The sequence below is a fragment of the Gopherus flavomarginatus genome, chromosome 19 (genome assembly GCF_025201925.1).
Source record: "Gopherus flavomarginatus isolate rGopFla2 chromosome 19, rGopFla2.mat.asm, whole genome shotgun sequence".
NCBI classification, from domain to species: Eukaryota; Metazoa; Chordata; order Testudines; family Testudinidae; genus Gopherus; species Gopherus flavomarginatus.
The window spans coordinates 924917-947179 of record NC_066635.1 but is presented as its reverse complement, the minus strand read 5'-3'; the positions used below and the strand labels follow the sequence as shown (position 1 = coordinate 947179).

The following is a 22263-nucleotide window of genomic DNA, read 5'->3' as shown; positions in this document are numbered from 1 at the left end:
ACCAGGAGGCAAACTTTATGTCTGCCCTGCATGTCGGTCTATTGGAAAAACATGGAGTTCAGCACTTACCATCACCTCTCTATCACCCCAAGATAATGAGCTGATGAAAGATTTAATAGGACCCTTAAATGATGCTGAAAATTTTTGTGGACCAAACCCCTGTTGGCTGGGATAAATGTGCCCTTACCAGCTGTTTGCCTATTGGGAGGTTCCCCAGGAATCCATAGGATTCTCCACTTTTGAACTGCTCTATGGGAGGAGATTATGGGGGCCCCTGAACCTAATGAGGGCAGAGTGGGAAGGTACAGCCTCTCCCAAGGGGAGTCCTTGCTGCAGTACGTGCTGGCCTTCTGGGAGTACTCACTTAACCACTGGATTTTGCCCAGGAGAATCCAGTGAGCACTCAGGAGAAACAGAGACTTGGTCTGACCACAACATGTGCCTGGACTGAGTGCTGGTTCTCATTCCACTGTGGTGGAATAAACTCCAGGCTGCCTGGGAAGGGCCCTTTAAAACCATGAAACAGCTCCGAGGACTCCAGCGCTGGCCGGGTGCGAGTACTAGGAGGAGGAGGGAGAGGATCCTCTAAGAGATCTGGGGGCAGAAACAGAGGACTGCCCCTCCCCTGACTCCACAGCCCTCCGTGATCACTGAACTCTGCACAGCAAGCAGAGATCAGGGGTGTGCTGCAGGGTTGGCACCAGGTATTTTCCAGTAAGCCTGGACACGCATCACTTTGCTGTCCGCTGGGTGGAGACCAGCCTTGGCTAAGAGTCCACCCTTTGGGGTTACTGGGAAAACAGAGCAGAGCCTAGAGGAGGAAATCACTGACATTCTGGAATTAGGGGTGATCCAACAGTCAGACACTCCAGGGGCATCCCCCTGTGCGTTGGTGCCAGTCGGATGCTGTGGGATTGTAGACAGGTCGCAACTGTCACTGTGGTGGATGCATACCCCGTGCCTAGAATCATCTGGTGTCCTACCAGGCCAGGTGGGAAAGGCCAATTCCTGACCACAAGTGACCTCACTCAGATGCCTTTGGATTCAGGTGCCAGGCTCAGATTGGCATTTGCCACCCCAACACAGCTCTTTAAGTTCCTGGTGCTTCCTTTTGGCTTCAAGGGAGCCCTGATTCCCTTCCAGCAGCTGGAGGATCAGTGACTGGAGAGGTTGTGGGAGTTTGGCCTGGCATATATCAAGGATGTTTGTGCTCAAAGCAGGACCAATTCCCAACTAAATCATCCCAGCCAGGGCTTTGTCAAGCCTGACCTTAGAAACCTCTAAGGAAGAAGATTCCACCACCTCCCTAGGGAACCCATTCCAGTGCTTTACCACCCTCCTAGTGAAAAAGTTTTTTCCTAATATCCAACCTAAACCTCCCCCACTGCAACTTGAGACCATTAATCCTTGTTCTTCATCTGCTACCACTGAGAACAGTCTAGATCCATCCTCTTTGGAACCCCCTTTCAGGTAGTTGAAAGCAGCTATCAAATCCCCCCTCGTTCTTCTCTTCTGCAGGTTAAATAATCCCAGTTCCCTCAACTTCTCCTCATAAACCATGTGCTCCAGCCCCCTAATCATTTTTGTTGCCCTCTGCTGGACTCTTCCCAATTTTTCCACATCCTTCTTGTAGTGTGGTGCCCAAAACTGGACGCAGTACTCCAGATGAGGCCTCACCATAGGGTTGAGGTCCGTTATTTCTCACCTCAATATATTATTTATTTGTTTATTTAAAAACATTTTTGCTGTTAACAAGCATGTTATCTCTAGACACACAAATCCAGTTTGAGAACTGCAAAACTAAGCATCTCTGATGGTATCTTCTAGACTGAGCACTGAGTCCCATCAGGTAGATAGAAAGATTAATCTAAATGATCTATACAGAAGCCACTGGAACCCCATAAGATTAATGTTCTGGAGGATGGCATGGACTGCACCCTCAGCAAGTTTGCAGATGACACTAAACTGGGAGGAGTGGTAGATATGCTGGAAGGTAGGGATAGGATATAGATAGAAGACTGGACCAAAAGAAATCTGATGAGGTTCAACAAGGACAAGTGCAGAGTCCTGCACTTAGAACAGAAGAATCCCATTCACTGCTACAGACTAGGGACCGAGTGGCTAGGCAGCAGTTCTGTAGAAAAGGACCTAGGAGTTACAGTGGATGAGAAGCTGGATATTGTATTAAGCGTACATATTATTGTGGGCCGGGGTTGTGTGTAACCTTTCTAGGGTGACAAATATAAGATCTAAGAGTTCAAAAGGTTATAGTGAAAATGTGCCAGACCAGAATGGAGTTTTGGGACAATAAGTGTGAAGTGGATTTCCTGGGGAATCCTGTGGCAGAGGTAATGCAAAAACCGAGCCCTTTGAAGCTATGCTCTGAGGAATGGGTCTTTGTCTGCTGATTACCTGGTACAGAAGAAAAATAGCAAAGGCCCAAGCTGCCTAAAGAAGAAACATTAAAAATTTCTTCATTTCTGGCTTTTCATCCCAAACTTGGAAAGTGTCTACCAAACTGCAGCTTGTCGGTGCAAAGCTTCGTCCTGGGGAACAGAACAGGCTTCTCTTAAAAACTTGTTGTGATGAAAAGTGCCGACCGTGACCCAGTGCTGTGCTGTTTACCGAGTCCTTTCCTGGAAGTCACAGAGCTGAACTCTGGCAGCCTCGTTAGCAGAAGATGCTAAACATGTTTCTAGGTGAGATGTGTGCCTGTGCTGACGGGACGTAAAGGCATTAACGAAATGCATGTGAGAGATTAGGGAAACTCCACGGAAAGGGTTAGACACAAAGGCCTGCCTCTCCAGTGCACAGCATGTTGTGCTGTCCTCACACCAGTGCAAAGGAAGTATAAAATGCTAACAAATGAGACTGGGAGCCCTTTACAGCTTGTGCTGGACTTTTTACCTCACAGACCCTGTGAAAGAGTTACTATGGACCTGAACAGGAAGACACTTAACCTGTCTTCCTGTGTTTGGAAGGTGGGCCAGGCCTCATTAGAAGTACAGCCCAGCTGGGGAGAGATGGCTCCCCCCATAAACAGCTGAAGAGCCCAGCAGTAGGGAGGAGACCCAGAAGAGGTGAAGTAGATTGTTCCTCCGAGGTTCTCTGGGAGGCAGCCTGAAACACAGCTAAGAAGAGCACACAGGCAGGCTGGCTCCTTCACCGTGAGTGAGGAGAGCGGCCCTGTGGAGCTGTAGCTGCCTGAACCCCTGAATGAGAGGAAGGTGTGCCAGCCCCAGGATGGGGCACTGATTGAGGCATAGAAGTCTGTGGTCACACAGGTGGAGAGCCTAGAGCAGCGGAGGGGCGCTCACCGTGAGGTGGCTACCAGCTGAGTGGAAGGTTTGGTTTCTATGCATTTCTGTCAGGCTTTGGTAAGACACTCTGAAGCCCCAGCAGGGGCAGGCATCTGTAACGTGGTCTGCCCAGAGTGCCAGGTTATTCCTGCCCTGGAGTAGCAATAGGAAGGTGGGTAAAACGGAGGCAAAACATGCTGCAATGCCACATCCAGCCAGGAGGGGGTGTGGTGGGGGTAAATTTGCCCCCCACCCCTCCGCTCCCCCTTGCACATGTGCACATCAGCACTCTAGGTGTAGGGCAGCAGTGAATTGGGCCCAATGAGTCCAGGCTGAGTTTGCCCCATGGGGGTGGCTGCCACAGTCACAGTGCGGTGTGCACTGAAGAATGGATTATGCTCTCTTCTCTGGCTGGGGTCTAGCTGAGGAGTGTAGCAGTGAGAGCAAGCTGCTCACGAGGAGGCTTGGTGCCCGGGGCCACGTGAACTAGCCCGTGCAGAGCGTTGTGAACATGAGTGCCATGTGACTCCACAGCACCTAGGAAAAACATCCAGGGCACTGGCAGAAAAGAGGAGAAGACAGTGTGTTCTAAAAGCAAAGGGACCAAGACAAAGGATGAGGGAAGGGGACTGCATCTTGGCAACAGGAGCAAAGACTCAGTGAGTCCATAGCTGGGCTTTCTGCAAGTTCAATTGCCTGGGTGCAGTTCTGGCCCCCTATGAAGGGAAACAGGATTCGGGGCAGTTGTGTAAACAGAAAATCACACCAGGAATTGCCAAGTCTGCATCACCAGTTTCTCTTTTAATAAGAAACTGACCTACTGCAAAGCCACAGAATCTGCCATCATTCTGCTGGGGGCTATGAGATCAGATTAGTACCAAATGAGCCCGTGATCATGGAGTTAGGGCCCACCCCACAGGGACACAAAAGGGGGGCAGTGTTAACATGCAAAGGTTTCTCCCTGCCAATTTCAACCTCAGTATGTTCAGTTGCAGGGCTGTTCTGAAAGAAAAACAAGAAGGCTGCTGGAGCTATTTTCTAACAGGAAAAGTGACTGCAGGGTGAACCGTGGCCAGAAGCACCTGTACTAGTTGTCTATTTTGATCTGTATCCGAAATGCAATAGATGTGCTTGACTCCTAAGATGTAGGCCAGGTTTACACAGATTTTGCACAGGTATAACTATTTTGGTTAGAGGAGTGATTTTTTTTTAGTTACCAAAATAGTTATAGCAGTACAACTGCTCGTGTGGCTGCAGCTATACCAGTATAAGGACGCTGTACATTGGTATAGGTCTTCTTGTAGAGAATAAGCGGAATTAGCTATACTGCTATAAGGCACTCTGACACCTGTATCAGTGTATCTGCACTAAGGGGTTGTACCACTTTAACTCTAGGGGTGTAAATAAAGCAATGCAGGTCTTGTGTGTAGATGAGGCCTGAGAGATGCACAGACAATTGTGGGGAGAAGAACAAGAGGATATGCTGTGAATGGTCACCAGCCTGGGTTACAGAAGCATCTGGGCTTGATAGGAGAACAGGAGTTGTTTCTAGTCTCCTCCTGTAACCAAAGAGAAAAGCTGATCTCTGGGGTGGGGAAGTGTAGGAGTAAATGTGTGTCACCTGTTTGCTTTTATCATCTTTTTTCTCTAATGCTTTGTTCCAGTTACTAATTAAAAATAATTGAAGAGGGCTGGTGATCAGTATTACTGATTGCAGGTGTCCAAAATGCAGTGGGACCTGCAGGATAGTAATGGTTGGTAGACACAGGGTAGGGTAGTCATGTCCCGGTCTAAGAGCGGAAGAATTGCAAGATTCTGCCAAGCTGTAGCAACCCCTGCCATGCAGAATGTGGGCCCTGAGACAGGTAGGGGCAGGAGTCCTAAGATGTGAGGTGCGTGCACTGTGAGGGACAGAGGCACAGCTAGCCCTGGAAAGGTGACAGTACTGGCTTCCCACTCTGCTTCTCAAATGCAGACAACTGGCTCCTCCTCAAATGATCCAATGGGAACAACCCCCCTGGGTCAGAGACCAGGCCTGGACGTGCAGAGGGACTGTAAACGGGTTAGAACAGGAGCCGGGCTGCAGCTTGAATAAGGAAAACGCAAAACAAGACCAAATTCTCCTCTGTCCCACTAGCCAGTGTGGGAAAGGGAGTGGGAGGGATTGGGAAAAGGGTAATCCCTGTTTGGTGTGGGTTTGTGGGGTGCCCAGCTGGCTGAGGGCAGAGACGGGGAGGGGGAAAAGACTCAGCAGAAACACTAGGGCTTTCTCTCCCCTGCCCCTCTGCCCCATGCCCAGACTCCGGCTGCACTAGCAGGAGCCCAGTGTGAATGCTGGCTGAATTCAGCACTGTGCCGAGTGCAGGGCTGAAGCTTGCACCACTCTATCCCAGAGCCACCAGGGCTCCGTTCAGCCTCCTGCCCCAGGCACAACTGAGGGCAGCCCTGAAATCTGCCCTACCCTGTACCTGGCTTTCCAAGGGTCCCTATGGAACTAGTGGCAGCCAGGATGTAGTTGCCACAGCCATACCCCTTTCTGCCTCTGGAACGCTCCTCACTCACCTAGAATGTGCCCTGAGCCAGGGAGCGCTGGGGGAGGGGAGGTTCCAGAGCTAGCAAAGCCAGCTCTGCACTGGGAAGGGGTGACCCTACTGCCCCAGGAGCCTTCCCCAAGGGTTTGTGTGGCTGCTTTGCAGCTCCTTAGCACCAGTGTGTGCCCTGTAAAGGGCTGCAGGGTGACGGGGAATCTGGTCAGCCAAATGGGGCTCTGTGGGCCTTTGCTGCTTCCTTTCTTGGTTAAGAGGGAGAAGGTTGGCTGGTTGGTTGGGGAAATTCCTAAGCAGCCTCCCCAGTCTGTCCCCCCTCCTCCTCATCCCATGAGTCCTGGGCCAGAAGGCTTATCCTGGGGAAGGGGATCACTGATCCCAGGGGAGAGGGAAGCCAAGGGTCCCGGGCAAAAGGATCCTCAGACTCACCTGTAGGCCAGGCTCATGCACTCGAAGAGCCGAGTGAGGGTCAGGTCGATGGTGTGGGGATCAGCTGGCTCTGGCTCAGTACCATGGTGGCGCCGGCGGGGCACCGAGTCGCTGTGCGGCGAGGAGACCATGAAGTGGCCGCTGTGGATGACCTGCGAATGCAGCAGGGAGCCTGAGCCTGGTCCAGCACTGCCCGTGCCCAGACCCTCTGAGTCTGAATCAGAATCCGAGTCTGTGCCCGACCTGACCTGCGGGTCCGGGAATGGTCCATGCAGCCCCACCTGCGTTCCAGCCATTGTGCCCAGTGTTGGTAGCAAGTAGCCGCCTGCCAGTAAACCTCTCTGTCTGGGTACCTAAACAGCCCACATCACAGCTGCCCCACACAGGCCTATTAGCATAATGAGTGAGTGTGCACCACGCCCCCTGGGCAGCATGTTGCTTCCACACCCTTTCCCTCCCACAGCCTGTCCCTTGCTTGCTTGCCCTGTCTCCTCTAAGACTCCCTGCTAAGCTTGCAGTTTCCCTGCTGTGTCCCTGTGAGTCCTATTTATAGGGTGTAATCCAGCCCCTGCCTCAGCCCTCAGCCTAGCTTCTTTACCCCAGCCGTGCCCTTGGGTGGGGCTAGGGGTGGGCACAGGAATCGAGCAGGGAGTTAACTCCTTGTCTGCTGGGTCTGTGGAAAAGGTGGGACCTCTGGGTCACACTAGATTTTATTTCCATAACAAACTGCCTAAATTTAAAGGAGAAGCTGCGCCAGCTTCCTCCTGTTCCCAACCCCCCTAGCTGGGAAGCCAGAGACAAGACTCACAAGCAGCAGGTCCTCACTCTGCTGCTAGAGAGCTCAGTCAGCTTTGTTTACCTTGGCTCGGTGGCTGCTCTGCCTGCGTGTGGGAGAAAAATACATGGTATTTACCTAGCGCCTCTGTACTAATGTATCCCCCAACACTTCCCGGGGAACAAATACAGATTAAGGGACAAAAACAGAGGAGATTATAGCAACCAGGATCCAGCTCAGCACAAAGCAGGGAACGACTCACTGAGCCATGCCCAGGGCCCTGGAAACAGACGGGGTGAGAACCTGCTTTAAACTGGCATCTCCAGGATCTTCCTCTGAGTCAGGGAGAGGACAGAGGCAAAGATACAGTGTCTCCTTGGGTACCTCCGAGGAGGCAAGGACTCAGAGAAAGATTGGCAGACCTAGTCCATTCATGGCCTGAAAAGTTCAAACAGAAGTCTTAGGTCTCATGCTGCCAGCTCTAAAACATCCTTGGAATTTCAAACATTAGAAATGACAATTTCCTAACTCAGAAAATCTTGTAACCAACATGGGGGAATTCTCTATTAGACCTTGTCCTAACAGATAAAGAGAGATCACAGAACTAAAAATTAATGGTAGCCTGCAAAAGAACTGGTGTAGCTGTACAATTTTTTTGAATATTAACATTTGACAGACATGTCTGATCTGATAAACATACATAAGGGGAGCAGTGGGGGCAAAAGACATATCTGGCTTCAAGACTAAGCTTGATAATTTTATGGAGGGGATGGTATAATGAGATAGCCTAATTTTGGCAATTAATTGATCTTTGATTATTAGCGGTAAATATGCCCAATGGCCTGTGATGGGATGTTAGATGGGTGGGATCTGAGTTACTACAGAGAATTCTTTCCCAGGTGCTGGCTGGTGAGTCTTGCCCACATGCTCAGGGTTTAACTAATCTCCATATTTGGGGTTGGGAAGGAATTTTCCTCCAAGGCAGATTGGCAGAGGCCCTGGGGTTTTTTCTCTCTGCAGCATGGGGCACAGATCTCTTGCTGGAGGATTCTCTGCACCATGAATTCTTGAAACCATGATTTGAGGACTTCAACAGCTCAGACATAGGTTAGGGGTTTATTACAGGCGTGGATGGGTGAGATTCTGTGGCCTGTGTTGTGCAGGAGGTCCGATTAGATGATCATGATGGTCCTTTCTGACCTTAAAGTCTATGACTCTATGACTCTTCTTCACTCATTTTTTAATAAACTCACTAGAAACAACATAGGTGTTGAAATGGTGTGCACACTGTAATATGGTATCATCCTGTATATTCCCGTATAACATCTCTTTAAACAAAAGCTAATTGTTGTAATGATTGTTTTGTTTCTGATATTTACATGGCAAGGATTTGTAAACTTGTTAAAACTTCCTAAATAAATAGTTTAAAAAAATTAATGATAGCTTAAGTACACGTGGTCATGACTTGATCACATTTGTAATGTGCAAGCAGAATCAACTCCAGACCAGTAATATATATACTTGGTACTTTAACAGCACCAGTTTCACAAAGCCAATAACAATTATGAGCCAAATCAGCTAGGAGGAAGAATTTAAGCAGAAAAATATGAACATAATTGGGAATTGTTTAAGAACACCTTCTAGACACACACAAAGCCACAATCCCACAACTGAGGAAGAAAACTGTAGTGGTTAAAAAAAACAACCTGATTTAGAGAGGAAGTAAAAGCAGCTATAAAAAATAAAAACATAGTATATAACAAATGGAAAAAAAGAGAAACTGATAGTAATGAATATAAATCAGAAGTTATGAACTGTAAAAGGTTAATAAGGGACACAAGGAGAAATCTATGGCCAACAAAACAAAGGACAATAGGAAGGAGTTTTAAAAATATATTAGGAACAAAAAGAATCCTGACAATATAAAATGAACATGGCACACATTAAATGGACTAAAAACTGGCTTACTGATAGGTCTCAGCAGGTAATTTATATATGGGGAATCATTATCAAGCAGGTGTGTTTCTAGTGGGGTAGTTCTTGGCCCTAGGCTATTTAACTTTTTTATCAATGACCTGGAAGGAAACATAAAATCATCAGTGATAATGTTTGCAGATGACACAAAGATTGGAGGACTGGTAAATGAATAAGAGGACAGGTCACTGATTCAGAGTGATCTGGATCACTTGGTAAATTGGGCACAAGCAAACAATATGAATTTTAATACAGCTAAATATAAATGTATACATTTAGGAACAAAGAATGTCGGCCACACTTACACAATGAGGGACTTTATCCTGAGAAGCAGTGACTCGGTAAAAGATCTGGGGGTTGTGGTGGATAATCAGCTGAACATGAGCTCCCAGTGTGATACTGTGGGCAAAAACAGATAATGTAATCCTGGGATGTTTAAACCAGAAATCCTGAGTAGGAACAGAGAGGTTATTTTATCTCTGTATTTGGCACTAGTGCGACTGCTGCTGGAATCCTGTGTCCAGTTCGGGTGCCTACAATTCAAGAAGGATGTTGCTAAATTGCAGAGGGATCAGAAGATCCACAAGAGTGATTAAAAGATTAGAAAACCTGCCTGATAGTGATAGACTCAAGGAGATTGGTCTACTTAGCTTACCAAAGAGAAGTTTAAGGGTGACTTTATTACAGTCTATAAGTATATACAGGGGGAACTAATATTTAATAATGAGCTCTTCAGTCTAGCAGAGAAAGGTCTAACAATCCAACGGCTCAAAGATGAAGCTCAACAAATTCAGACTGGAAAAAAGGTATACATTTTAACAGTGAGGGTAATTAACCATTGGAACAATTTACCCAGGGCTGTGATGTATTCTCCATCATTGGCCATTTAAAAATCAATATTGGCTGTTTTTCTATAAGATCTGCTCTAGGAATTATTTAGGGTCAGGTCTCTGGCCTGTGCTATAAAGGAGGTCATATGAGATGATCACAGTGGTCCCTGCTGCACTTGGAATCTATGAATCTATTAATTTTCCTGGTGCCATGCAGACTTGAACGAATGTCACCATAGCCTCATAAGAACGGCTATACTAGGTCAGACCAAAGGTCCATCTAGCCCAGTATCCTGTCTTCTGACAGTGGCCAATGCCAGGTGCTTCAGAGGGAATGAACAGAACAAGTAATCACCAAATGATCCATTCTCTGTTGCCCATTCCCAGCTTTTAGCAAACAGAGGCTAAGGACACTCAGAGCATGGTTTTGAATCCCTGCCCATCCTGGCTAATAGTCATTGATGGACCCATCCTCCATAAACTTATCTAGTTCGTTTTTGAACCCTGTTAGTGTCTTGGCCTTCACAACATCCTCTGGCAAAGAGTTCCATAGGTTGACTGTGCATTGTGTGAAGAAATACTTCCTTTTGTTTGCTTTAAACCTACTGCCTATCAATTTTATTTGGTGATCCCTAGTTCTTGTGTTACGAGAAGGAGTAAATAACACTTCCTTATTTCCTTCTCTACACCATTCATGATTTTATAGACCTCTACCATATCCCCCTTTAGTCGTCTCTTTTCCACACTGAAAAGTCCCAGTCCTATTAATCTCTCCTCATATGGAAGCTGTTCCATACCCCTAATCATTTTTGTTGCCCTTTTCTGAATCTTTTCCAATACCAATATATCTTTTTATATGGGGCAACCAGATCTGCATGCAATGTTCAAGATGTGGGCATACCATGGATTTATATAGAGGCAACATGATATTTTCTGTCTTATTATCTATTCTTTTCCTAATGATTCCGAACATTCTGTTCCCTTTTTTGACTTCCATTGCACATTGAGTGGATGATTTCAAAGAACTCATAGACTCATAGACTTTAAAGTCAGAAGGGACCATTATGATCATCTAGTCTGACCTCCTACACAACGCAGGCCACAGAATCTCACCCATCCACTTCTATAACAAACCCCTAATCTATGTCTGAGTTATTGAAGTCCTCAAATTGTACTTTGAAGACCTCAAGCTGCAGAGAATCCTCCAGCAAGTGACCCGTGCCCCATGCTGCAGAGGAAGGCAAAAAACCTCCAGGGCCTCTGCCAATCTGCCCTGGAGGAAAATTCCTTCCCGACCCCAAATGTGGCGATCAGTTAAACCCTGAGCATGTGGGCAAGACTCACCAGCCAGCACCCAGGAAAGAATTATCTGTAGTAACTCAGATCCCAACCCATCTAACATCCCATCACAGACCACTGGGCATACTTACCTGTTGATAATCAAAGATCAGTTGCCAAATTAATTGCCAAAATTAGTCTATCCCATCATATCATCCCCTCCATAAACTTATCAAGCTTAGTCTTGAAGCCAGATATGTCTTTTACCCCCACTACTCCCCTTGGAAGGCTGTTCCAGAACTTCACTCCTCTAATGGTTAGAAACCTTCGTCTAATTTCAAGTCTAAACTTCCTAGTGTCCAGTTTATATCCATTTATTCTTGTGTCCACATTGGTACTAAGCTTAAATAATTCCTCTCCCTCTCTAATATTAATCCCTCTGATATATTTATAAAGATAAATCATATCCCCCCTCATCCTTCTTTTGGTTAGGCTAAACAAGCCAAGCTCTTTGAGTTTCCTTTCATAAGACAGGTTTTTCATTCCTCGGATCATCCTAGTAGCCCGTCTCTGAACCTGTTCCAGTTTGAATTCATCCTTCTTAAACATGGGAGACGAGAACTGCACACAGTATTCCAGATGAGGTCTCACCAGTGCCTTATATAACGGTACTAACATCTCCCCTTATCTTTGCTGGAAATACCTTGCCTGATGCATCCTAAAATCGCATTAGCTTTTTTAACGGCCATATCACATTGGCGGCTCATAGTCATCCTGTGATCAACCAATACTCCGAGGTCCTTCTCCTCCTTCGTTACTTCCAACTGAAACCTCCCCAATTTATAACTAAAATTCTTGTTATTAATCCCTAAATGCATGACCCTGCACTTTTCACTATTAAATTTCATCCTATTACTATTACTCCAGTTTACAGATCTTCTTGTATGATATCCCGGTCCTTCTCTGTGTTAGCAATACCCCTCAGCTTTGTGTCATCCGCAAACTTTATTAGCACATTCCCGCTTTTTGTGCCAAGGTCAGTAATAAAAAGGTTAAATAAGATCGGTCCCAAAACTGATCCCTGAGGAACTCCACTAGTAACCTCCTTCCAGCCTGACAGTTCACCTTTCAGTGTGACCTGTTGGAGTCTCCCCTTTAACCAGATCCTTATCCACCTTTCAATTCTCGTATTGATCCCCATCTTTTCCAATTTGACTAATAATTCCCCAGGTGGAACCATGTCAAATGCCTTACTGAAATAGAGGTAAATTAGATCCACTGCATTTCCTTTGTCTAAAAAATCTGTTACCTTCTCAAAGAAGGAGATCAGGTTGGTTTGGCATAATCTACCTTTTGTAAAACCATGTTGTATTTTGTCCCAATTACCATTGACCTCAATGTCCTTAACTACTTTCTCCTTCAAAATTTTTTCCAAGACCTTACGTACTACAGATGCCAAACTAACAGGCCTATAGTTACTTGGATCACTTTTTTTTCCCTTTCTTAAAAATAGGAACGATGTTAGCAATTCTCCAGTCGTATGGTACAACCCCTGAGTTTACTGATTCATTAAAAATTCTTGCTAATGGGCTTGCAATTTCATGAGCCAGTTCCTTTAATATTCTTGGATGAAGATTATGTGAGTCCTCTGATTTTGTCCTCTTAAACTGTTCGAGTTTGGCTTCTATCTCGGATGTGGTAATATCTACCTCCATATCCTCATTCCCATTTGTCATCCTTCCATTATCCCTAAGCTCCTCATTAGCCTTATTAAAGACTGAGGCAAAGTATTTATTTAGATATTGGGCCATGCCTAGATTATCTTTAACCTCCATTCCATCCTCAGTGTTTAGCGGTCCCACTTCTTTCTTTGTTTTCTTCTTATTTATATGGCTAGAGAACCTTTTACTATTGGTTTTAATTCCCTTTGCAAGGTCCAACTCCACATGATTTTTAGTCTTTCTCACTTCATCCTTACATGTTCTGACCTCACTAAGGTAGCTTTCCTTGCTAATCCCGCCCATCTTCCACTCCTTATAGGCTTTCTGCTTTTTCTTAACCACCTCTCTGAGATGCTTGCTCATCCAGCTTGGTTTACAGCTCCTGCCTATGATTTTTTCCCCCCTTTATTGGGATGCAGGCTTCTGATAGTTTCTGCAACTTTGACTTGAAGTAATTCCAGGGAGTAGTAGTGCCCCTTTCCCAGGAGTTTGGGAGGTCAAACAGCAGTTCATATCCTTGCATCCCACCTCACAGGCATAAGGGAGCAGCGTGACCCTTCACCCTCAGTTCCTTTGCTGTCCACAGTTTCCAGAGGAGTCTCTGAGCTGCAAGGATGGAAGATGGGTTGTGGGATCCATGAACACAGAACATCTCAAAGAGCAACAGTTTATATTGTATAAGGTAAGTCATTGTTTCTTCCTCTTCCAGTTCCTGCCCGTGTGCATGGGTGGTGGGTATAACAGGCCAGGGGATGCTCTGCCTCCCCAGTGTTGCTGCAGTGGCCAGACCCCCCAGTTGCAGAGTTTTGGGGGAAAGGAATTTTTTGTTTTATTATGCCCCATGCAGGTTCTGGGGTGGCTGGGGAGGCAATATGTGCTATTCAGCTTCCTGGGTTCATCAGTAACTTCCCTGGACTCCAGAGAGATTACTGAGGAACCCAAGAAGCTGAATAGCAAATACCACCTCCTCAGCCGCCCTGGAACCTGCATGGGACAGAGCAATAGCATCTTTGTGAGAGTGAGACACTTTTCCCCAGGGTAGGTTGGGGTCTGGGGATGGGAGGCGTGGCACAGCTGTGGCTGGCTTGGGGCTCCTTCAGGCAGGTGGGGAGGGCGGGGTCTTGGGGCTTCAGCCAGCAGGGGGGGGTCTTGGTACTCCGGCCATGGATGAAAGGGGTGGAGCCAGGGGCTAGCATCCCTGAAGGGGCGGGAGGCTCCACCTGCCACCCATGTCTACGTGTCACCCATTTATGGAGATTTACCAGTGGTGGGAGCTGTGAGCCCATCTGCACATGGATTGCAGAAGCTGAGTATCCACTCTAAATGCTGATACTGAAGAGTAAGGTTTTGTGGTATATACTGAGGACCATGTTGCTGCTCCACAGATTTAGAAGATTGGGAGTCTACTGAAGCCTGCTTCTGAGGTAACTTGGGCCTAGTAGAATGAGCAATTGCTTGATCTGGTAGCTGGAACAAATGTTGAAAGAGAAAGTGGTTAAGGACATAGACGTAAACGGTAATTGGGTAAACGGTAAAATACAACATGGTTTTACAAAAGGTAGATCATGCCAGACCAACCTGATCTCCTTCTTTGAGAAGATAACCAATTTTTTTGACAAAAGAAATGCAGTAGATCTAATGTACCTCAATTCCAATGTAACCCTTCTGCCCCTCTAGTTGGCAGCAACAAGGGCTGGGTTCAGTATCCAAGGGTTCTGTTTCAGTAACACAATGCATAACCGGCTCGAGCCCCCACCCAGTGACCTGGGACACTCACATACCACACCCCCCTGGGCGCCTCTAGGAGGCAATACTTCCCCTCTCGCAAGCACAGAGTCTGAGTGTAGCAAAATCTTTTTTAATAAAAGAAGGAATCAATGCGGCATCCCATTGGAGAAACACCACAAACAGGGTTATAACACAAACCATAAACAAAAACCCACCTCCAAGTACGTTTGGCACTGTCCTTTTTCCGCTTAGGGTTTTAAGTCCAATCACCCCAAAGTCCAACAACCCAAAAGTCTCTGGTCAATGCCACCCCAGAGTTCGAGAGTCTATCTGTAGAGGTCCCTCCCCCCAGCCTGGGTAGAAAGGGGCACCTTACGTGGTCCAGGGCCAACTGTCCTGCCTCTCCGTGGGTTCTGCTTCCGCCTTCTCCACGAACTGCTCCGCTTTACCAGCTGCTCCACTCTGCTCCTCCAGCCGTCCTCAGGAACTGCTCCGCTCCACCAGCTGCTCTGCTCCATGAGCTGCTCTGCAAAACTGCTCGGCTCCGCTCACTCTGTGGGCCGCTCCACCCGTCCCACAGCTACTCCGCTCTGCCAGCCGCTCTGCTGCCACCAGCTGTCCCGTGATGCGCTCCAGCCGTCCCCGCAACTGCTCCACTCCGCCAGCTGCTCTGTTCCACAGCATATCTTCAGGCTCCCCCACTAGTTAGCACAGTACTCAGTGCTCTCAGCTCAGTCATTTCAGCTTTTTTTGTGATTTCAACTCTTAGTGATCTCAGCTCTTAGTGGGGGAGCCCCAGTGCTAGTGCACCATTAGCCCAAAGTGAGTTCAGCTCAGTCACCTGTATTTAGATTCTTGAGGGAATAAAAAATCAACTCTGACATTCCACAGTGGAGAGAGGAGGGGGTGCAACTGGTGCTTCTGGCTCCACAAGGAGACTGCACCACCAGGCACAGATACCTGTCCCCAGCCTCTCTACTTCACTGGGTTTTGGAACCCATGTCCCTTGTCTAGCAAGTACCACCCAACTGAGGGTGAGTCATTTGTCACCAAGCAGTCCCACCGCTCAGCAGTCTCGGATAGGGTAGGCGTGCCTATGCAAATACACTCTCTGAAATTCTTTCCACCAGATGTCAGGGTAGAGCTTATCCTGACTCTGCTTACATCCTCCCCCCAGCCAAGAATTTGTCGTCCCGACAAATCACATTCCCTACTATACCAACTTATTGGTCCCCTCCAAAAGGCATTAGATAGCCCACTTTAGCTTTCACAAACCTGTGTGCTAAATGTATAGGCTCCTCACTAATCACCCCAGGTGCATCGTAAGTTAACCGTTTCACTGGTCTTATTACCCTGTCTCGCCTATTAAGAATCTCTGTTGCTATGGTAGGGGGGACATCCTCTTGAGTGCCGGATGGGGAGGTTTCCTGTGAGTTCCCCTCAGATACTGGCATAGGCTCCTGCATTTCTAGTTCTAACAGTGGAGGGTCGCAGGTGCTCTGGACATCCTCCATCTGTATGTCACCATGGTCCAATAGCCTGTGTAAGTCATTACACGGGGGTCCCACCAGTGGCTCAGGGATGTCAGGAATGGGCCTAAATACTTCTGCCATAGGGTTTAGGGCGGAAGAGGATGTGCTCTCTTCTGATTCAGCGGATCGAGACTGAAATCTTGTCTTCATCCCAGGATACACCATGGTTGTGTCTTCCTCCTCAGACTCACTGTCGGATGTGCCGAGTAGAGGTAGGTTAGCTGCAGGAGGCCGGCTGTCCACATTGGAAGGCGGCTTTGGTACAGCACCTTCGTTCTGCCCAGTTGCCCTGTTGTGGCCCATCTCATAAGGGCTGCCTACCAATTCTCCCACAGGGAGCAAAAGGTTTCTATGCACGGTTTTGGTCTGCCCTGGACCCTCTTCAGGTTTTATCTTGTAGACCGGCAGGTCTCCTAGCTTTTCCATCACTAAGTAAGGTATTGCCTTCCATCTGTCAGCTATCTTGTGTTTGCCAGCAATACCCAAATTTCGCAGCAGGACTCTGTCCCCTGGCTGGAGCTCTTGCAGACGTACCCTAGCATCATATCGATGTTTGTTGCGGCCTGCATTCTTCTGAGCTGCAGATGTAGCTAAGTGATAAGCATCCCGCAGCTTTTCTCGTAGACGGGATAGATATTGCTGGTGAGTTTCATAGCTATCTCCATCCTCGGATACACCAAAGCACAGGTCTATGGGTAATCTTGGTTCTCGCCCAAACATTAAGAGATATGGGGTGACTCCCGTAGCGTCGTTCTTTGTGGCGTTGTAGTCGTGCACTAGAAATGCGACATGTTGGCTCCAGGTTGCCTTCTGCTCTGGCCGCAAAGTCCCTAACATATCTAACAGGGTTCGGTTGAACCTCTCTGGCTGAGGGTCACCCTGTGGGTGATAAGGCGTTGTCCTTGACTTTTTAATTCCTGCTATCCTCAGCACCTCCTTCAGAAGGTGACTCTCAAAGTCTCGTCCCTGATCCGAGTGTATCCGGGCTGGGAATCCATAAACTGAGAAATATTTTTCCCACAGTACTCGAGCGACGGTAGTGGCCTTCTGATCACGTGTGGGATATGCCTGTGCATATCGCGTGTAATGGTCGGTCACTACTAGGATGTTCCCAATATTCCTCTTGTCCACTTCTAAAGACAAGAAATCAATGCAAACCAGCTCCAGAGGTTTGTTGCTGGTGATGTTCTTCAGGTATGCAGCCCTCGTGGGCAGAGTTTTCCTTTGAACACATCGGGCGCAGGTCTCACATTTCCGGCGAACATCTTCAGCCATCCGTGGCCAATAGAATCTACTGCGGATAAGTTCCAGGGTCCTCTCCATTCCTAAATGTCCAAAGTCATCATGCAGGGCCCTCATGGCCAGGGCTCTGTAATCTTTTGGCAGCACTAGTTGATTCCGTTGCTTTTGTAGAGGGTCTGTGGTTGTGCGGTGTAGCACTCCCTGAATCAGTTTCAGTTTGGTCCATTCTCTCAATAGTAGTTTGCCCTCTGGGGTAGGTGGGACAACCTCAGCTGGGCCTCGCCCCTCTCTTTTGGCAAGTAGTGTATCACGAATGTCAGCATCTTGTAGTTGGGCCTCTTGCCAGTCAGCTGTATTGAGCATGGGCAAGGGAGATTGGTCCAAAGCAATATAGTTCACTGAAGCAGAAGGCACGCCTTCAGGGGGTAGGCCCAAAGCTTCAGCAACACATCCATGAAGGCTCTCAGGGGCCTCCGGCTCTCGGCGACTCACACTGCAAATAGCTCTCACGCCATCCGTGGGTATCACAGCAACATCAGGTGCCTGCGGACGTCTGGACAAGGCATCTGCATCTACATTGCTCCTCCCTGATCGGTATTGAATGCTGAACTCATAGCTAGCCAAGGCGGCCACCCATCTCTGGCCTGTAGCATCCAATTTAGCACTTGTTAACACATAGGTCAGTGGGTTGTTGTCTGTCCACACCTGGAACTGAGCACCGTACAAGTAGTCTCGGAATTTCTCAGTGATGGCCCATTTCAAGGCCAAGAACTCCAGCTTGTGGATGGGGTAGCGAGTTTCACTGTCAGACAGTCCTCGGCTGGCAAAGGCTACCGGTTTGCGTTTGCCTTCCACTTCCTGATACAGTACTGCTCCCAGACCCTCCAAACTGGCATCAATATGCAGGATAAACGGCTTGCTTGGGTCAGCAAAGACTAGGACGGGAGCATGAGTTAAGCGAGTAATGATTTCCCGAAAAGCTCTCTCACATCTTTCATCCCACCGCGGCCCAAATGGTTCGAAGGGGCCATAGTGTCTCTGCAAAGGCGGCTTTGGAGGCCTCCGCTTATTCTGGGTCTTAGATTTGTTCTTGTTGGACTGGTATCCCCTGGTAAGATCATTCAGAGGTTTTACAATCATAGCATAGTTCTTCACAAATCTGCGGTAGTAGCCACTAAATCCAAGAAACGTCTTGAGTTCTCTGTAGTTAATGGGACGTGGCCAGGTAGTGAGTGCTTCTATTTTATCGGGGTCAGTACTCACACCCTCTTGGGACACGATGTGTCCTACATACTTTACTGAGGTTTGGCAGAACTGGCATTTATCAATTGAAAGCTTCAAACCGTATGCCTCCAACCTGTCGAGCACTTTAAGAAGTCTTTCTTCATGTTCCTCCAAGGTTCTTCCAAACACAATCAGGTCATCCAAGTAAACTAACACCTGCAGTAAATTCATGTCTCCCACGACTTTTTCCATAAGACGTTGAAATGTGGCAGGTGCTCCAGAAATCCCTTGGGGCATGCGTTCGAACTGATAAAACCCTAATGGGCAGATGAAGGCTGTCTTCTCCTTATCTTCTTCACCCAGAGGGATCTGGTAGTATCCACTCCGAAGATCCAACACAGAGAACCACTGACTACCCAGCAAACAGTCCAAGGCATCTTGTACTCGAGGCATGGTGTACTGATCAACTGTAGTGCGCCTGTTTAGGGTGCGGTAGTCAATACACATCCGGATTTTTCCACTTTTCTTACGAACGACCACAATGGGTGAGGCATAGGGGCTTCGTGACTCTGTGATGATACCATTCGCAATCAGCTCTTGAAGATGATGGCGCACGTCTTCCATCTCAGAGAGGGCAATCCTCCTAGACCTCTCCCTGAAGGGTCGGGGATCTTGTAGCCTGATATGGTGTTCCACTCCCTTTGCACATCCCACGTCCCACTCATGTAGTGAGAACACCTTGGATCTCTCGCAAAGCTTCTTCCTCAGGCGATCCTTCCACTCCTCAGACAGCGGTGAGTCCCCGAAGTCAAACTTAGCAGGATCTATCATTGGAACTTCAGCTTCACACTGGGGTCTCACAACGCTTTCAGGCTCAAAAATGTCTGCAATCTTCTGCCCTGGTTTTACAAACACATCACGGTGTGTTTCATTAGCAACCAGTATCGTCACCTCCTCCTGGGCTTCAGCAGGTAGGGTTATGACTCCGCTGAGAACCAGCACTCCTTCTGGGAGCCCTCCCTTGGCTGGCTGCTCTACTACAGCTAATGTTCCCTTACTGCCTTTTAGGCAGGTACTCCTGACAATCACCTCCTTTTCTGACATGGCAGGCACCACTAAAGGGACCGGGCCCGCATACCTCAGTGCTCCGACTGGCAAATCAGGCATCACTTTTCTCGTGTCCTCAATTTTTCTGTAAGCCTCGGCACAGTGTGTGTGTATCACCAAGGTATTCAGATATTGGTCTCCTGCTTGCTGTCTGCAGTAATCGGCCAGTATCCTAAAGAGGCTGGAGTTGGTCCCTATTAGCACAGACACATCAGAGGCTCCTTTGGGGTCAGGGCATATTAAAGCAGCAGTGTCCACCTCCTGTCTTACCCCAGCAATCTCTTCTGGGAATTCCAGGTGTACTATGACATAGCCCTGATAAGGGTATTCATCCATGCTGAGGCCACACAGACCAATGCCAGTCAGTGGCTGTATGGGCAGGTGCCTAAGCATCTGTTGGTAGAATGACTGAAATATAATAGTCACTTGAGATCCAGTGTCAAGCACGGCTTTACACTCCGCCCCTTCAATCCTCACCATGACCTCTGCTCGAGGCCCTATCAGTCCTGCAGGGATCCCAGCTGGTTGGTCTCTTCTGGGGGAATCTTCAAATCCTCTAGGCCTAGGTGGTCTCCGTCCCCGGACCTTCTGGCAGCTACTGGATCTTTCCCAACTGATCCTCAGCTTTTCATACACTAAGGAGGGGTTCTCTTCCTTATGGCAGTTAGCAGCACTGTGCCCATCCTGACCACACCGGTAGCAAAAGAAGTGTCCTTTCTCCATTCGGCGAGGTGGGACGGTGACTCTAGATACTGACTTCTCTATCATCACAGTCTGAGGCTCCTTATTCTTGGAAGTCTTAGCTCGGTCAATGATGCTTTGCAGCTCAGCTATCCGTTCTGTCAGGACCTGCATTTGTTGGGCAAGTTCCTCTGTGGTGCTCACCATCAGTACACTGGCCATTGGCGGTGGCGTCGTGCTGGCTGGTTCCAATGTTTGGGCTTCCCAACACTCGCTGGCCGCCTGCCTTTCTTCTTCTTCCCTGACCTCCTTTATCAGCTGGGAGTAACTTGGGGGATGTTCCTGCCGTTCTCTTAGTCGGAGATGAAGTAGGATTGGGTTCTGATACTGAGTCCCTCTTACAACTTGAGCCAGTCTGGTCTGATCCATCTGCTCAGTGGTCACTGCTCCCCTCATAACAGCTCTCTGAAGTAGTCTCTCCAGCCTCTGTATATAGGCTGAAATTTTCTCATCCCTTTGCTGTCGGGAATTAATGAATTTACAGTAACTGTCCTCAGGGCCCTCTACGCTCCCAAAGGTATTATCAAGGGCCTCTAGGCAGTCCTTCACACTGACCTCAGGGTCAGTGAGCTTCAGGGTGCGAATTACATCTAATGCTGGGCCACTAAGGCTCTCTATTAGACATCGTCGCTTTTCTACATCGGGTACGGCCCACTCCCGCAGCATTTCAGTAGTATGCTCCAACCAGAGTTCAAACTCCTCTTCCCCATCAAATAACCTTAACTTACGACAAGAGTTTGACGCAGCATAGGCCAACACAATCTTTTCCAATATATGCCCCAGTGCTTTTGCCCAATCATAGGCTGAGTCTGCCGCCCCTGAGCTAGAGGCTGCAGGTCTGGGGCCCAACAAACCCGACATATTAGCCATTATACAAACAGTAGTTTCCTCAAAATATAAACATAATTATTTCCCAATACAGTGGAACACTCAACAAGTGCTTGCGAGGGGTACTGACCCAGGCATCCCGGACGAGCCCCCAAAAATGTAACCCTTCTGCCCCTCTGAGTTGGCAGCAACAAGGGCCGGGTTCAGTATCCAGGGGTTCCGTTTCAGTAACACAATGCATAACCGGCTCGAGCCCCCACCCAGTGACCTGGGACACTCACATACCACACCCCCCTGGGCGCCTCTAGGAGGCAATACTTCCCCTCTCGCAAGCACAGAGTCTGAGTGTAGCAAAATCTTTTTTAATAAAAGAAGGAATCAATGCGGCATCCCATTGGAGAAACACCACAAACAGGGTTATAACACAAACTATAAACAAAAACCCACCTCCAAGTACGTTTGGCACTGTCCTTTTTCCGCTTAGGGTTTTAAGTCCAATCACCCCAAAGTCCAACAACCCAAAAGTCTCTGGTCAATGCCACCCCAGAGTTCGAGAGTCTATCTGTAGAGGTCCCTCCCCCCAGCCTGGGTAGAAAGGGGCACCTTACGTGGTCCAGGGCCAACTGTCCTGCCTCTCCGTGGGTTCTGCTTCCGCCTTCTCCACGAACTGCTCCGCTTTACCAGCTGCTCCACTCTGCTCCTCCAGCCGTCCTCAGGAACTGCTCCGCTCCACCAGCTGCTCTGCTCCATGAGCTGCTCTGCAAAACTGCTCGGCTCCGCTCACTCTGTGGGCCGCTCCACCCGTCCCACAGCTACTCCGCTCTGCCAGCCGCTCTGCTGCCACCAGCTGTCCCGTGATGCGCTCCAGCCGTCCCCGCAACTGCTCCACTCCGCCAGCTGCTCTGTTCCACAGCATATCTTCAGGCTCCCCCACTAGTTAGCACAGTACTCAGTGCTCTCAGCTCAGTCATTTCAGCTTTTTTTTGTGATTTCAACTCTTAGTGATCTC

The 22263-nt window shown here is 48.2% G+C and overlaps 1 protein-coding gene across 1 annotated transcript in view; it reads right to left on the bottom strand.

Annotated features, from left to right (window-relative positions):
• The window catches only part of MLXIPL (MLX interacting protein like), a 64916-nt gene extending 58346 nt beyond the window's left edge, over positions 1-6570 (bottom strand). The window contains exon 1 of the mRNA XM_050929201.1: positions 6275-6570. Within this exon, the coding sequence (XP_050785158.1) occupies positions 6275-6570 (296 nt within the window). The remainder of the gene's footprint in view (positions 1-6274) is intronic.
• Between the last annotated feature and the right edge of the window lie 15693 nt (positions 6571-22263).